At 58.4% G+C, this 16,004-nt stretch overlaps 1 protein-coding gene across 2 annotated transcripts in view; it reads left to right on the top strand.

The window, feature by feature from the left end:
• XXYLT1 (xyloside xylosyltransferase 1) overlaps nt 1–11,148 on the top strand; it is a 42,520-nt gene extending 31,372 nt beyond the window's left edge. For both annotated transcript variants that reach the window (XM_080604924.1, XM_080604925.1), the window contains one exon: nt 10,018–11,148. In XM_080604924.1, coding sequence (XP_080461050.1) covers nt 10,018–10,414 — 397 coding nt within the window. In that variant the 3' untranslated portion in view covers nt 10,415–11,148. The remainder of the gene's footprint in view (nt 1–10,017) is intronic.
• Nucleotides 11,149–16,004: the final 4,856 nt, after the last annotated feature.

Below are 16,004 nucleotides of genomic sequence, written 5' to 3'. Positions count from 1 at the left end.
CCGTATAAATGTTTATGTTGCACTGGGGTTCCCGTGCCAGATCCTGAACAGACCCTCCTGTGCTCGGTTGTCAGCAGCCCTGCTAAGGAGCGTGCAGGCACATGCTGCAGCTGCAGCCGGCTCTCAGGTGGGCAGGCAAAGTGTCCCCAGGGCGTGCAGCAGATCTGTGCCTGGCCTGGGGAGCAGCCCGGCAGGACACACGGGACCCTGGGGGCTCTCCGTGGATGGCCTGGCACGACCGTGACCCCTCTGGAAGAGGGGATGGGGCACGATCAGGCGTGAGCTGCAGGGACTGGGCTTGGGGTGCGCCCACGTGCACGCAGGCACGGCGCGGGTCTCTGCCGGCACGTGGCCAGGGCGTCTGGGGGAGGAGGATGCCACAGCCCGGACCTGCCAGCTCTGCGTGTCCCCGGGCACGGCAGCTGGGCGCTGGCAGGTGCCCAAGGGAGAAACTTGCAGCGTCCAAGCAGCCCCTCGGCTGAGAGGAGCGGGGAGACGCCGCGGCACTCCCAGAAATGTTCTGAACGCTCTCAGAAGCGTTCAGGTTACAGAAGGCTTAAACCTGAGGTTCCTGGTGAGAGATCACCCCGGTGGCGTGTGAGCTGCAGCAGGTTGGTGGCACTGGTGACACAGCTGCCCTCAGCGGCCTCAGACCGGGGATGGCGCCCCAGGGCTGGACGGGGTGCGGCACCGCTGCTCGAGGGGGACCTGGAAGCCTCCCTGGCAGCCCTCTGCTTGCCGGGGAGTGCCGGCTGCTGGCTGCGGTGGTTGCAAAGCACGGCGCAGAGACGCCCTGAGATCTGGCCGCCGGTGTGGTGTGCCCACGGCAGGGATTGTCCCCACCTAACCCTGCTCTTCTGGACCTCCCAAAACCTCCGCAGGCGCGTTTGGAGCAGCCTGCTGGCACAGGGCAACTGGTGGCTCTTCTCCACATCCAGGCGGCGCAGCCAGGGAGCGCTGGGGTTGACCGCCGGTGCTGGATGTCCCTGGGGGCCTGGAGCTGCCAATGTCACAGCAGACACACACGAGACCCCCCCTTGGCATTGCGGGGTGAGATCCTCAGTGCTGGCCCTGATGAATTATTATTTTATTAGCCAAGAAGCTAATAAAAGCCTAAGGTGTCTTGGAAATCCAGTGCTGGAAATTGTGAAAGTTTGTCGTGCAGGAAAGGCTATCTACATCAAAGGGACTGCAAAGGATCTACGCTTGAATCCTTTTATGGCTGCCAGGCCGTTTGTCTTTGCTCCTACCTAAAACCTAGGAAGAGCTCAAACAGGACACGTTTTCATGTGGAAGAGGACGAGCAGCTTTGTTTCTGGCTGTGGCCAAGCAGGAGCCCTGTAGGTGTGGTGGGAGCTTGGTCACACAGGTTTTTGTGCTTTTCTGCCTGTGCTTGCTCCTACCAGGGCCAGACCCCACTCTGCTTCCTCCCGGGCCCCTTCTGCCGCTGGAGGGGTGAGGGAAACCCTGGCACTTCTACCAGCAAACCAGCTGGGCCTACCGGGCTGGGGACAGCCAGAAACCTCCTGGCATCATGGGCCCCTCCTGCAGGCAGGGTGCCCCGATTTGGAGGCTTTGCTGCTTTCCAAGTGCTTTTGCTCGGGGGGAGCAGGGAGCTTTGTCCTTCTCAGTGCCCTCTTGGAGAAGGCATGAGATCTTTGCCTTTCCTTTGTCCCCCTAGGCATGGTGATGCCACTGCTGCCAGGGGCACTGATGGTTCGTGGCAGCCTGCGCACAGCCCCGGGAGCCAGAGCCAAGCCGAACCCTTTGCACTTCGGATTTGAAACCATGTTGAGGCTTTGAATTGATTTGTAGCAGGTACTTCTGCTTGATGCGAGGGTGAAACGATTCTAGGAATTCTTTGGCAATTGCTACCAAGAAAAAGCCAAAATTACAGAACAAGCAGAACCTGGAAGGAATTGGCAGCAGAATTGATTTTGGGAATTTAGCGTTACTTTCTGATATCTGAAATCCCAGAAGGTAAAGGTTTTCGTTGCTTACATCTGTGCACATCACTAATGTATTAGCCCCATTGCACTCACTCCCATTACCAGCCAAAGCTGAAGTATCATTTAAAATAATGAATAAACCTAACAGGATCTAACAACCACAAACGTGCATCGAGTAGGATTAAAGCTATTAATAATATTAGTCGTATTCCTGTGCCTTCTGAGATAGGGGCATGACAAACGGTGGTTTTTTTTTTGGAACAACCACAGCAATTGGGTGTGTCAGGGTAAGGCACCCAAGCGCCCGTCCCCGGCAGCACGTGCCTGAGCGCCGCAGGGAGGACGAGGCAGGGGCTTGCGGTCGTTGCCCCGGCTTCCTTGTGGCCAGGGCTGGGAGCAGCTCCCTCCTGCTGGGCTCGGGGTGCCCCGCTGCGGGGGCTTCGTGCAGGACTTCCAGGAAAGGCTCTGTCTAGCAGTGAGATCACCGTGCAGTTGGTACGTCGTAAATTCAGCGTGGCCTCGTTCAGAGAGAGCCTGCAACGGAGCCGCAGGGCGCTGTGCTGTGCTGTGCTGTCTGCAGCAGGTCCCCGTGTCCCTAAGCCCTGTCTGCGGTACATCCCTGCGGCTTTCCCCCAGGTTCCCTGCAGCTCCACAGTCCTTCAGCCTCTCGGCCCTTTTCCTGGGTGAGGCCACTGTCCCCGTCCAGCAGAGACTACAGTTGCAGGGCAGAGCCTGGGATCCAGCAGCAGGGTGAGCGTACACGAAACGGGAAGGGGATGGCTGTGATCGCTGCCTCTCTGGGGCCGTGGATCCCACCCCAGCCTGGTGGTGCTGGTGCAGGACAGGGGTGCTGGCAGCAAAAAAAAAAAAAGCTGGTGTGAGCCCTCCAGCCGCGTGCTGCCAGGCTGCAGCTCCCGTCCCCAGGGAGCAGCCCCGCAGGAGCACGGCGAGGCGGCAGGAGCGGCGTGGGGAGCGCGGGGCCCTGCGCAGGTGAGGGCTGGGAGAGGAGCAAGGGCAGCGTGCTCCTGGCCAGCAGCACCCCAAGCAGGCCAGCATGCGCTTTGCACGTTTGGTAGAGGAGAACCGTGCTCTCATTGACCACCAGCTGATGAGCTGCGTTCTCAGGTGGTTTACTTATTAGCCGTTGCAGTGAGCCCGTTTTTGGACTGTTATGTCCACGCAGAAATACAATCATCCAGAATGGATTTCCTGCCCCAAACCAGGCCTTTTACGACTTTGGCATGCAGACCGCCTTCTGGTAGAGGCTGTCTCTGTACAGACATAATTTTGTGCGTTACATGGGAGATTTATTAGGGAATTACTGAAACCTCACTGAGGAACTCGATCCATCAATTCACCAGGATTTCCAGGCGAGGTATGGTGGTGGCGGAGTGTGTGGGCTGGATGGAGGGGCTGGAGGCACCTGCTTTGCCCCGGGGTGATGTTTTTACCTCCAGTGGAAGGCAGTACCCCAGCACTGCGGCTCTTGCACACCCCTGGGCGAGCCGTGCTCCCCAGCAGGGCGAAGCCGGGATTTCCTGGGTTACACAAGCTGCTCAGCTTGAGCTAAGGCGCTCCGGCCCAGGCTGGTACTGAACCTGCCCCCTCAGCTCCTTAAAGGGTTTAGCATTTGCACGTGGGAAATAAGCAATTAGCGACAAGGGCCACTTTGTTACAAAGCCTCCTTGGGCAGCAGGACTTTTCCTGCTGGCCGAGGTCTGGCAGCACCCTGGTGGGGAAGGGGAGCGTCCCTCTGTGCAGCCGGGGCTGTGCTGGTGCTGTGCTGGTGCTGTGCTGGTGCTCCCCTCCGGGCACCTGGCTCTGCCGGCTGCCTGCCACACGCTGGGTTTAGCAAAGAGGAGGAGAAGGCTGCGGGGAGGTTTCCTGGCCACACTCTTACCTCTTGCTGAGGATCAGGTGGGAAAGGCACCTGCGGGTTGGCAGCGAGGGACGGCGGCAGCACCAGCCGAGGGGTGCTGAGGACACCAGAAGACAATTCTGTGCAGAGGCGTGATGGGTTAACCACCCACCTGTCTGCTCAGGAGCAGCTCGGCTCAAAGGGTGGGCTCTGCTCAAACAGCACCGCCGTTATCACGGGGCATTGCCTCATGGGCATTGCCATCTCCCCTGGGTACCGGCACGCCAGCCCGCCCCAGGGTGTCGCCGGCTGGCTGCGCTGACCCTGCCGTGTCTGCCAGCAGCGGTTCCCTGCTCTTTCAGCCGCGGTTTCCAGCAGCTTTGCCGTGGCCCAGCTTTGGAGCTGCCCCGTCAGGGCTCGTGACCGCTGGCGGGGAGGCAGAGAGGCTGGCTGCGCGGGAGGAGGTCAGGCCGGAGGAGCGCGCGCTTGGCCAGCAGGGGAAGTCCTGGTGGAAGTGTTTTTTTATCTGGGCTGCCTGGGCCCTGCGTTTGAATGCTTGGAAGTGCTGTTCTCCAGATGTTTCCTAGCACACGCAGGCTCTGTTTATAAACAGCGCCTCAAAGCAGAGCCCCTCGGCGCGGCGCAGCTGCTGGCCCAGGGGCAGCGGGGCCGCAGGCGGGCGCTGGCAGCCACGGCCCCGAACTGTTACGGTGTCAGGGGCCCGGGGTCACCGTTGGGAAGGAATTTTCCCCTCCCTTGTAGAGGGGCCACGGTCAGCCTGGTGGTTAACAAAAGCCTGAAATGCCTTCTCTTCCTTTCTCCTCCCCTCCTCCCAGCAAGCAGTTTCCTGCTGCTTTTCATCCCCGTGGCAGCCGGGGGCTCGGGGCTGCCTTCCTGCCCTTGCTGGAGGTCTCTCGCTGCCGGGGGTGTGGGTACTGAGCCCTCCCCAGCGCCAAGGCCAGCGGTGCTGCAGAGAGAAGGGCACGTGGAGCCTCGGTGTTGGCTCTGCTGGCAGCTTTCTGCTTGCTGGTGGCTTCAGCCCTGCCTTGGCTGAAGTGGGGTCTGCCCCCAGAGCAGCTTGCGGGGCCCGGCGTCCTGCGTGAGCCTCCGTGGGGACAGCTTTGTGAGCCCATGTGCTGGGTTGGCCTTCCCTTCCCTCTTGCCTCTTCCCTCCTCTCCATCCTGCCGGGGCGGTGCCCAGCCCTGGCCTTTGCAGGTATCACCCTGCCACGTGGGCTGTGTGATTCACCGAGTTCTGCCTTTCCTGTGTTTTGGGGGAACTGTGTGTTTTACGCAGCTTGTCCCATTGTTGCGGAGCACCTGCTAATGCAATTTTTCCAGAACCGCCAAGATGAGCCCACGTGTGCTTTCCCCATCGACGAGCACCTGCAGCTTCGTTTCCCGCAGAGAACATCACGCAGGGTGCGGCCAAAAACTGGGCACTGGGCAGCCCGGTTAGAGAGGAAAAACAGCAGGGGACAGGGTGTAGCTGCCAGCAGCACCCGCTGGGGACCGCAGGAGACACCCCCTTCCCAGCCGGGGGTCTTCTGGCAGCTCAGACACTGCCCAACCCCTCTGCCCTGACCAGGCTGCTCCCCCGCTGCGGGGGCTGGGGATGGACACAGCAGACCCAGGCTTTGGTTCCTTAGTGGAAGGTTGTTTTGAGATTTGGCAGCCCCTTCCCTGGGTCCTGGCAGCTTGTTCATCAAGCCTCTGGGATTTTGTCCCAGTGTTTTGCCAAAACTTGAGCTGGGTGATTTCCAACGGGAGGGAGCGGAGCGGGGTGCGGGCTGGGATAGCTCCTTGGCTGGTCTCTGCGTTCCTCCCGGCCCTGTCTCCTCTGAAGAAGAGGACACTCCTGGAGGCACCTTTCAGCCATGTTCTTCTCTATCCTGCTCCCTGGAGAAGCAGAGGACGGAAGGCCACCATTAGAAGGATGAAAGCTGAGCCCTGCCCAAACACCCTTCCCTCACTTGGCCTCAGCCCAGCGCTGGGAAGGTGGCGGCGCGGTGCTGGGGCAGGTTCCCGAGCCGTCGGCGCCTCTCTGTGCTCATCGCATCCTGCAGCTCTGCCCCGGCCCCGCATCCCGGGGGACAACCCGTCCTCCCCAGCCCCGGCCCCGTCCACCTCCTGCACGCGCCGTGCTGGAGGCAGACGATGGCTTTTCCACGTCAGCCCCGGCCGGGGCCGGGAGGAAGCGCTGGAACAATTGTGCTCCTGTCTCGTCTCCCCGCAGCCGGCAGCGCGCTGCTACCTGGCTCGGCCATCGCGCAGCGGCCCGCTGGGGAACGGCGTCGCTCGGAGCCTGAGTCACTCGCCAGGGACCTGCTGTCCTGCACGGGGCCGGGCCGGGAGCTGCAGCGTGCTGCCGCGGCTGGGTGGTGCCCAGGGCTGGGGCCCCGACGCTTTTCCTGTTAGAGCAAGCCACTTGCAGGGGCTGCCGTTCCGTCCCTTTGCAGGCAGCCTGGCAGCAGCTCGGGCAGCGTGTGGTTTTGGAAGGATTGCGAAGCGGGTAACGAGTTGTGTTGCTCTGGAGCTGTAAGGCACCTCCCTCTGGGGCTCTGCTCCCCCCCTCTCCTTTCTGCCAGTCGCTTTCATCGCTTTTTGGGCACGAGGAGTGCTTTCATGGCCTCGCTGGGAATATGGGGAGAGAGCAGAACATGTAGAGATGGGCTTGAGCCAGCCTCTGCTCACCCCTGGGACAGCCCAGCTGCTCCCAGACCTGCGTGTACCAACCAGCCTGCGTCCCAGCAGCTCGTGAGGCTGATGAGTGCGAGGCTGGATCTCAGCTCTGCACGCTGAGCTTCCCTCTAGTGCCACGCCAGGAGTGCTTTGCTTCCTTTCCCGTGAGCATCCACAGATCGTCTTTGCAGTGGCCTGGTGTCTGTCCCCAGGACAGAACCGCTCCTTGCACGGGCAGAGCCCTTTTCTCTCGTCTCCCCACTTGAGATGCAAAGAGCATTGCTGCCTGCAGTCCCTGATGAGGCTGCGAGCCCGCAGCAAGTGCTCCGCTCCCCCTTCCCCGGGAGGCGTGGAGACAGCTGTTCAAAAGCTGGGTCTTCCTTCCAGGGGAAATTGGCGCTTGGAAAAACCCTTTCTGTCCTGAACCAGCTGAAAGGCAACGCTGTGAAGACCCTGAACGAAGTGAGAAATTTCAGAGTTCTGAATCTGAAGCATCTAAATGGAAAACAGTAAGGGAGTGCTGGTGCTTTACAGTTCCGATTCTCCTGCCTTTATTTCTCAGGAAATATAAAACGTGCTCCCGGTTGTCGTTATTAGTGGATTCACACTTTCTGCTGGGATAATTCATCCGCTGGCTGCAAAGTCCCAGCCCTCGCCTTGGCTGGTCACACAGCTGGGCAGTGAGCCTCAAGGCGCAGGGCATCCAGAGAGGAGGCCAGAGGGGTGGATGTAGCTGTCGGCGCTCTGCACAAGCCTTAGCACTGCTCAAGCTACGTTGTGGTAAGAGCTGAACACTGCTGCCTTCATGAAACGTTTGGATTTACATTTTCCTAGTGGGGGAGTACCCGTCAGGACTCTTAAGCTGTTCCAGGAGCTGATGTCCCTGCATCTTCTTACATCTGAATTAGTTCGGCTTCCGAGCATGGGAGCATTTATCACCCTTGAGTGTGAAATCCAAGCTGTGTACAGACAAATTCCCCTTTTCTGTGTAGGTGCAGGGAGCCTTCGGTCAGCGCCTGACAAATTTGGAGAGGAATCAGGCAGGCTTGATTTATTCTTTCTAACAGCAGCGGCGTTTCTCTCTGACAACTTCACAGCAAGGTGCAAAAACGTGGTGTAGCTCTGCCTGAAGTGTTAGGGCTGGAAGGAGAGAGCAGTGCTGCCCCCCCCACCCCGTATCAGACAGCGGGGCTGGGGGGTGCGGGCTCCCCCCTGGCTGCCCCTGCCCTGCAAGCTCTGCCAGCTCCCGGCTGCCCGGCCTTCTAGCAGGGGATGCGGCTTGGGGGCAGAAGACTCCCTCCGAATGGAAGCGATTCGTGGGGGTGGATTCAGCCCCAGCAGAAGCTGCTTGGGTAATGGCATGGGACGAGTTCAGTTCCTGCAAGTGGGAACAGCTCGTGTGCACCGTGGGGTGTGCTCACTGCCCTGGGGCTGTGGAAGGAGCCAGAGACGTTTCTGTGCTGCTTGCTTAGGTAGTCTAATTTTTTCCCAATTGAATCACTCTCTTGAGTTAATTTTGTGTGTTCCCAAACTTGCAACACTGTTCTCCTTGGCAGCTGGAAATGAGCTAGTGAGGATCACGCCTGCCAGAGCTGCTGCATCTGAGCCTTCCCAGGGCTGCAGATGCTGAAGGCAGTGCTTATTTAACTAATGAGATGTTGCTATCGGGTGTCTTTTAAAAAAAAAAAAGAAGAAATATTTCTGCTACTTGGAGGGATTTATTTCAAGCCCTTTTGCACAGCCTGAAAACGAGGCCAAGTTTTGATGTGGCGCTTCCCTGTAATCACCTCACAGTAACGACGCTGCGTGCTCTGCTACCGTGATCCCATTAAATGCAGGGCGTTGTGTGAGCGGAGGCTCCCCAGCGGGGCTGCCGTGGGGCTGCCGCACAGCCCCGGGGGGACCCCTGTCAGGGCGGCCGAGCAGGTGAGCGGTGTTTGGGCATCCCGCCTGGGGGGCACCCTGCGGGCTCTGAGCTCCCCAATGCTCCTCGCCCAGCTCCTGCCCTCCCAAACCACAGCTCTCGAGGGGATCGCGCAGCGGTCCCCGAGGTGTTGCTGGTGCGGTCGAAGCCATCTCGCCCGTCTCCGGCTGGGTTTGGCGGCCCCATAACCGCCACAGCCGGGCTGAGCCGGCCCGGGCCCGCTCGGTGTTTACCGTCGCAGAGCCTTTGTGCGAGCGGGGCCGCGCTATCGCTGTCGGCGCTGGCAGGGCTCGGCGTTGTCATTGTGTCTGCCGCCAACAATGTCCCCGCAGGAAGCGCGGGAGCCGGGCTGGGCCGGCCGCGGCGCTGCGCCTCTGCTGCCTTCAAAGCGTGCTGCTGGGAAGGACGGGCTGCGGGCTGCCCGAATGGGGTGCTGCTCGGAAGGTCTCCATGGGAACCGTGCTGGCTTGGGCCTCGGAGATCATTTTTGGCAGGAAGGAGAAGGGGTTGAGCTTGTTCTGCAGGGAGCTCCCGTCCGGCGGTTCCTGCTGGAGGGTTGGTTTTAATGGCTGCTCGCCGTGTGAAGGGCGGGGAGCGGTTCCTGCGCCGCGCACGGGGCTCTGGTGGAGGAGCGGGGCCAAAGCTGCGGTCATGGGGAGAGACGGCGAGCGCCAGGGCACAGCTCGGCCTTTCCCTTTCTCTGTCATCTCCCTCAGCTCGTGCAGCGGGGCTCGGCTTGGTCGTGAGCTCCTTCCTCTGGTAACGGGTGACGAGGATAGGGACGGCTGTCATGGGCAGGCTGAACTTCAGTGTAGAGGGCCAGATAATTCGGAAGATGCGTAGTGTGCCTATCCAAGAGACCCCCAAACCCCTTGTCTTAGTGTCTGGTGTACCTCTGTTCCTGACCTTCCCATCTGTGCCCAGATGTGTCCTGCAGACAGGCCTGACCTACTTTGTAGGGCTCACTCGGACACCTTGCGTGGCAGCGAAGCGGCGTGCCAGCTCCTGCTCCCGGCTCAGGGGAGCACTGCAAGGACGTGGTGCTGATCAGCCGAGGGGTACACGTGGTCGGCTGGCCTTAAGACGAGGGATGTGGTTTCCTCTCCCTGCACAGCCATGTGAGCAGTCACAGGGTCCTGTGTCCAGCTCACCCGCCCAAGGATGCTGAGAAACACAAAGGAGGCTTTAGGAGAGGGCAAGAAGGGTGGCCTGAGGTCTGGGCGATATCCTGTGCGGGGAGGCAGAGAGCAGCCTGCGAGGCACGGGGCTGCTCCGGGAGCCAGATGCCTCCAGCCACCAGAAGACAGTGCTGAGATCCCTGGGGTGGGTGGGAAGTCGGCTCTGTGACAGGCAAGGCAACCGGCCATCGAGCGATGGCCCTAGGAATGAAAAGAATTGTCCTCTTGAAGCTGTTCTTGTACCTGGGAGGCATACCTGGAGGAGAATTCAGGTCTCAGCACAAGATTTCAGTCTTTCGTGTTCTCAGAGGTGCTCTGAGCCGTTCACAGGGTGCATCCAATTCTCGTTTCCAGGCCTGCCCCGACTGCTGGTGGCCGCTCTCTGTGCTCGCTGACCCCCTCTTCTCGCCTCTGCTCTCTCCCCAGGCACACGTTCTGGCAGTACCGCCGCGAGAACCCCCACACCAAGGTGGGGGAGCCCCCTCCCGACGGGCTGCCCGGCTTCAACAGCGGCGTCCTGCTCCTCAACCTGGAGGCCATGAGGCGCTCCAAGCTCTACAACCAGCTGCTGGAGCCCGCCACGGTGCAGAAGCTTACCGAGAAGTACCACTTCAAGGGCCACCTTGGGGACCAGGATTTCTTCACCATGGTGGGGATGGAGCACCCAGAGCTCTTCCACGTGCTCGACTGCACCTGGAACCGGCAGCTTTGCACGTGGTGGAAGGACCACGGGTACAGTGACGTCTTTGACCAGTACTTTCGGTGCGATGGTGAGGTCAAAATTTACCACGGGAACTGCAACACCCCGATCCCCGAAGACTAGGGCACCGATTCCTCCGGGAGCAGCTCTGACTGCAGCAGTGCTGGAAAGCTGCACAGAGCTGCAGTGACTGCATCCGTCCCTCCAGAAGAGTGGCCAGCCCTGATCTGTTGTATCCCAGGGAGATCCCTGAGCCCTGGGGATCCCAAGAGAGTTCAGTTTCCCACTACCTGTAGTCTCACCCCTCCAGGAGAGCGCAGTCCAGCAGTTAGCAGGACGTTCACAGTGGAGGTGCCTGGGCTCAGCTCCTGGCTCTCCCATGGTTCACCTTAGGTCTCGGGGCACGTCCATGGTGCTGTCTGTGCCACGGCTACCGGGCGTAGGGACAGCTGAGGGGCTGGCTCCATGGGTGCTGTGCAGCATCGTGCTGTCTAACAGCGAGATTTCAGAGCCAGGCAGCTGGGTTCTGTTTTGGCATTCCTTGGTGGCACATTTTGCACCTCATGCAGAGCATCAGTCTGGTCCGTCTCGAGAGCAGACGCTGTCCTCAGGTCATCTTCCTTTTGAGCATTCCACAAAGGGTTTTAAGGACTGAAAAGCTGCTTTAAATTTGGGTTACTTGTGAACAAAAATTGAATGCTAGATGAGCTTTAAAGCCTTCCTCTGGTTCTCCTTAGCAATAAAAGCTTTACTGCTATACCTTGTCGTAAAAGCGTTCAGTGAGCGTGTACAAATTGGTTCATTTTTCTAGCTTTGCCTTTAACCTTTTGTACTATAATAAAGCTGCAAACGCAAAACCCACTTGGCTGTTTTTCTGCAGCATGACTGAAGTCCTGTGCCATAGGAGGTTTTGTGTTCTTTTATGGTGACTGACAGGTAGCTGATACATACCTGTTGGGCAGATGAAGACGGTGCCCTGCGTGGCTTATCACTGCGCCTAATGAGACGTCTGTCCCCAGTGAGCGATGCAGCGAATCCTGTTCTGTGCACGCACTGTGCTTATCCCAGCATGTGTGCGCCACGGGGGTGGCTACCAGCGGAGACAGATGATGGTGGCCAGGCGATGCTGTTGCACCAGCAGCAGCCACGTGTGTGAGCAAAGCCTTTCCAGGCTGAAACCTGTCGGTCCCCGGCTGCTCCAACTCCCAAACCATCTGGGAAGGCAGCGTTGAGATGAGCTCCGGAACCAGCCGAGGCTGTTGCATCGCCGGGATGGCTTCACCATGAAAGAGTTGTGGTGCGGAGAGGTTGGACTCCTTGGGGGTTTTCAGAACGACTCGGCAAGCCCCTGGGCAGAGGAGTAGTTTCCCAGGAGGAGGAAGAGGAGGCAGAGGAAGGACGCTTCTCCCCTCCCAGCTACGTGGAAGAGGCTGTAGCTGGTTTACAACTTCAGGCGGCTGGGGGAGGTGTGTTGGGGCATCGCTGGCTGTCGCAGATCGCAGCCCCTGTGCTGGGGGGTAGGAGAGTGGCTGCCACCGTGCCTGAGCTCTCTGTGGCAGCTAACCCAACAGAGAGATTCTCAGGTAGCACCTGGATATTAAAAAAGGTCATCACTCCCCATAGCTGGGGCTTGTCCGGCAGGAGCTGGGGCCTGCCTGCGCTGCAAATGGCCAGGCTCCAGGCTGGAGCGCTCCGCTCCCCAAATAAATCCTTTGACTGTGGGTCAGTGGGAGGTTTCTGTAGGAGGGGATGGCACAGGCACATTAACCCACTTCCAGAACTGTTTTTGTTGTTTTTTTTTAAACTGAGCTGGTGTGTGTGTGTGTGTGCATCTGTGTGACATGCACGTGAGAGAGAGAGAGTTGGGGACTTAATTGTGGCTTAACCTAGTAATGGCAGGCTCAGCATGTGGCAGGAGTTCCCTGGCTTCCCTCACCTCTGCCTGGGAATGAACCAACACCGCCTGGCAGTGCGGAGGAGGCTCTCCTCCCTCTGACCGGCACAAGGGCACCGGGCTGATGCAGGTTGCTTGCACAAGAGCAAGCCCCAGGCTGGCTCCCTGCCGCTGTCCCACACCAACACCACAGCTGGGTTTTGGGGAGTCTCGGTGGCCCTTCCTCCCTGTGGTGCTCCAGGAGAGGTGCCCAGGCACTGCTCCGAGCCTGGTGCATTGCCGAGGTGCAGGGACGGGGGTGACAAGGAGCCACCCAGGGCAGGCGTTTCCCCAGCCCCTGGCATTTCCAAGCCTTGCATGTGGCTGGGGCAGCCCCAGAGGCCACCGACCCGGGTGACATGCGCGCCTCACCTGTCCCCTGCAGTGACACAGTGCTTTCTGGGGCTCGCTGGGCGAAACAGAGAGAGGGCAGGGCTTCCTGGCGTGGTGTCACAGTCCCGTGGTTGGCATCACTGCTCTGTCACCGTGCTGGCACCTCCCATTGACCCCGCAATTACCTTGAGCAGCTGCCCAGGAACACCCCTTTGGGCACTGCCACTGCGGGGAGGACTCAGCCGGGACACGGCGGTGGCACTGGTGACAAATGGGGCTCCCGTGGGAGCCGTTTCCACCCGGGGCAGGAAAGGAGAGCCGAAGCCCCGGTGCTGTCAGGCTGACGTGACTGGGGACACGGCGGGTCCTGGCACCTTGCCTTGGCTGCACGTGCCCGGGGCCCTCTCCCTCACCCCCCGGCCCCGCACGGTCCCTCGGGATGTGACGCAGAGCCGCTCGCTGCTGTACGTAACCCTGCGCGGCTCCGCTGGTGGCTCCGCTGAACAAGCTGAGGAATGGCCAAGATGAGCAGCGAGCCACCCCATGGCTGGGCACAGCCCCCGGGGGTCATTCCTGTTGTGCCGTGTCACCCCATGTCATGCTGTGTCACCCTGCGTCACCCCCGGGAGGATGCTAGTGCCTCATCCAAGGGAAAAATAAAAAAACTGGGGGTTCTGTTCTTGCAGAGGGGGAGCTTCAGACCTGACAGTCCAGCCCTTTGTAGATCAGGCTGGAAAGCGGCTCTGCAGCTCTGTTTCTCTTCTTGCCGGACTTGGCTTCGTTCAGCATTCACGAGAAGCTGCGTGTAAACCAAACAGCATCGCCTGTTCTCTGCTCGGCTTTGCTTTCAGGTCCGTGTTCGAGCTGCATGGGATTTTTGCTCACCTCTTCTGCATTGCGTAATGCCGTCAGTGTTTATTCTCTTACTCATTTGTACTTCTTTCCCATTTGAAATGATCAATTGTTGGTATAAACTCACCTAGGGAGCAATTACTGTAAGCCTAACCCAAACAGGCGCTGGGGGTGATCCATTAAGCAACGCAGCCGCCCTCCCCTGCTCGCTGCTCCCAGAGGACACGCTATTTACTTTGCAGCTCTCTGCTATTCATACCGAGCGCACTTCGGTCAGCGTGCCAAGAATAACACAAAACATAACAACAGGCTTAAGCGCTGAGATGCAGTTTCTGACTTTGCAAAACAAAAAAGCCAACCTATTATTTTTCCCTCCTAAGAAATGCCCGCTGCAGCAGAGTGAGGGGGGCTCCCTGACCACCTCGCTGTCCTCAGGAAGGCAGCGGGTAGCATTAAAGCTGCCCGAAGGGAAAGCAGAAAGGGAAAAAAGAGGATGTTTGGAGCAGGGAGGCTGGGACATGGGCAGTTTTCCCGTTCAGCACAGATTTTTAGCAGGCTTCACTGTTTTCTGAGCTTTCCCTCAAACGCTTTGCAGAGCCACAGAGGGGCACCTGGCTTGGGAGCACTGCAGCCAGGTTTTGGTAGCTCCGTCTCTTATCGTCTTTGTGGCTTAATTACTAATCGGTGAGAAATTGCTGCCTGGTCCCCTGATTCTTTCAGTGCTGTTGGGGTTCGCTCTGTGAAATGCTGGAACTTCTTTATTTGCCAACCAGCTGCTAATGGGGGGAGCGCTTTGAGCAAATTATGTTGTGGAGATATTTCAGGGGAATTAGCTGCATTGTGCCTAAAATTTCGAAGTTAATTCAGGCAATTTGCCTGTTGGGGAGCAAAAAAAAGAAAAGCCGAAACAAAGCAGAGTTTAGAGCTGCCAGAATCCGCCGTGGTCTGGTGGTTTGTACCTGAGGACAGAGATGCTCGGCAATCCCATAGCAGCAATTTGTCACCCTGCTGGTGACAGTCCTAAAGTGGCACGAGCCACAGGCTGCACACGGAGCCACACTCACAGGGGCACTGCATGAAGTTTCTCCATTTATTTCCTACAGACCGCTTGCTGTAAGTGCATTTCGCAGATACTGAAAGGCTCGGGGCCTTTGTCGTAACGTATCCCCTCCTCAGATAAATAGATCCTTTCAGGTAGTAGGGACAGTCTCCGTCTAGGGAACAAAACACCTGCAGATGGCCTGTGGCACATGCGGTTCTAGGCACCGCATCAGAAGGAAGCGTTTTTTATTTCTTCCTGCATGCTTTTTATTTTAAAATTCATCTCTTTTCTATGCTGGAGGACTTCTTAGGCTACCTGGGGACCACAGCAAAGACAAACCCCTCCAGGAAGACCCGCTGTGCTCAGAAAAGAGGGAAGTTTCATTCGGGGCACTTAAAAACACCACCAGCAGCAGCGAAAAAGTACAGGGCATGTGAAACTGAGCCCCTCGCCTCTGGAGGGGGGTTGCAGAGAGCCGGCCAGCTGAAGGATGCTCAGCTGAGCTGAGTCCCCATGGGCCTACAGGAAAACCAGTCAGACGTTGTCTGAATCTGCCGTGTTAGGACAGTCTCCAGTAACGAAAGTCCTGCCATTATGCAGCATCTCTGCTCAGTGGCCTGGGAAGCGGTTAGTGCTGTATGGGCTGCAATGCTCCTCCCGAGCAGGAACTGGTGGAGGAGAAAATACCAGATGGTAAAACAGCCACTGGGGCTGGCACTCCGTGCCCACGCTGACCCACCCGAGCTTCACATTTTCAAAGCAGCAGACACTGCAGAAGTAGGAAATGCAAGAAGTCAGCACTGTTAAACCAAATGCAATAAAATATGCTATCATGAGTCATTTACTTGTAAACCTCAAAAAATTTTCAGCAGATGCTGCTAAATTTCTTCCGCCAGTCATCACTATGGTGAAGTTTTTCCAGCAAAGAACAAGGGTGATATAAAATGTGCAGAGCATTTGATCGTCTTCTCCCCTCAAGAGCTATATGTAGTAGGATGCATTATCGAATAATAATGGGGGAAACAATTAAATAACACTGGGCTGAGGAGGGAGTGCCAAGGCAGTCATACGCTTGTCATAAAAACTGAGCACCGGATTGTTAATGAATAAATGTGACAGCTAAATCTGGGCAGGAGCACCAGCCAGGCTGGGTGCAGCATCACGCACAGATCCTGACAACTGCTCCGTGGTCCCAGGCACAAGGGTGCAGGTCCGCAGCCCCTCCTGCCCGAGGGTCTCTGCAGCCCGTGCCCGCTGAGCCCCCCTGCAAAGGGCCCGTGGTGTTGTGCGGGGGAAGCAGCAGCTCTGGGAAGCGAAGCCCCCCCCGTCCCCAAAGCCCCATCTGGGGCAGGACAGGGAGCTTGAGTCGCTGCCGAGCTCCCAAGTCAGCAGGGCAGGAATGCTGCGGGCAGACGTGAATTACATGTAATGGCCTCGGCTGCATTTATCCTGCCTGAAATAGCTTTGCTTTTTGCGGATCAGTTGTTTGGAAACCATAATTGATACCCTCTGCGTCCTTTATAGCTGCTTGTAAAATACAGCCCCGTGGTGAT

This window comes from Anser brachyrhynchus (genome assembly GCF_964034855.1).
Source record: "Anser brachyrhynchus genome assembly, chromosome: 9".
Lineage (NCBI taxonomy): Eukaryota > Metazoa > Chordata > Aves > Anseriformes > Anatidae > Anser > Anser brachyrhynchus.
Note: the sequence above shows the minus strand (reverse complement) of the source record. Positions and strands in the feature narration are given on the sequence as shown.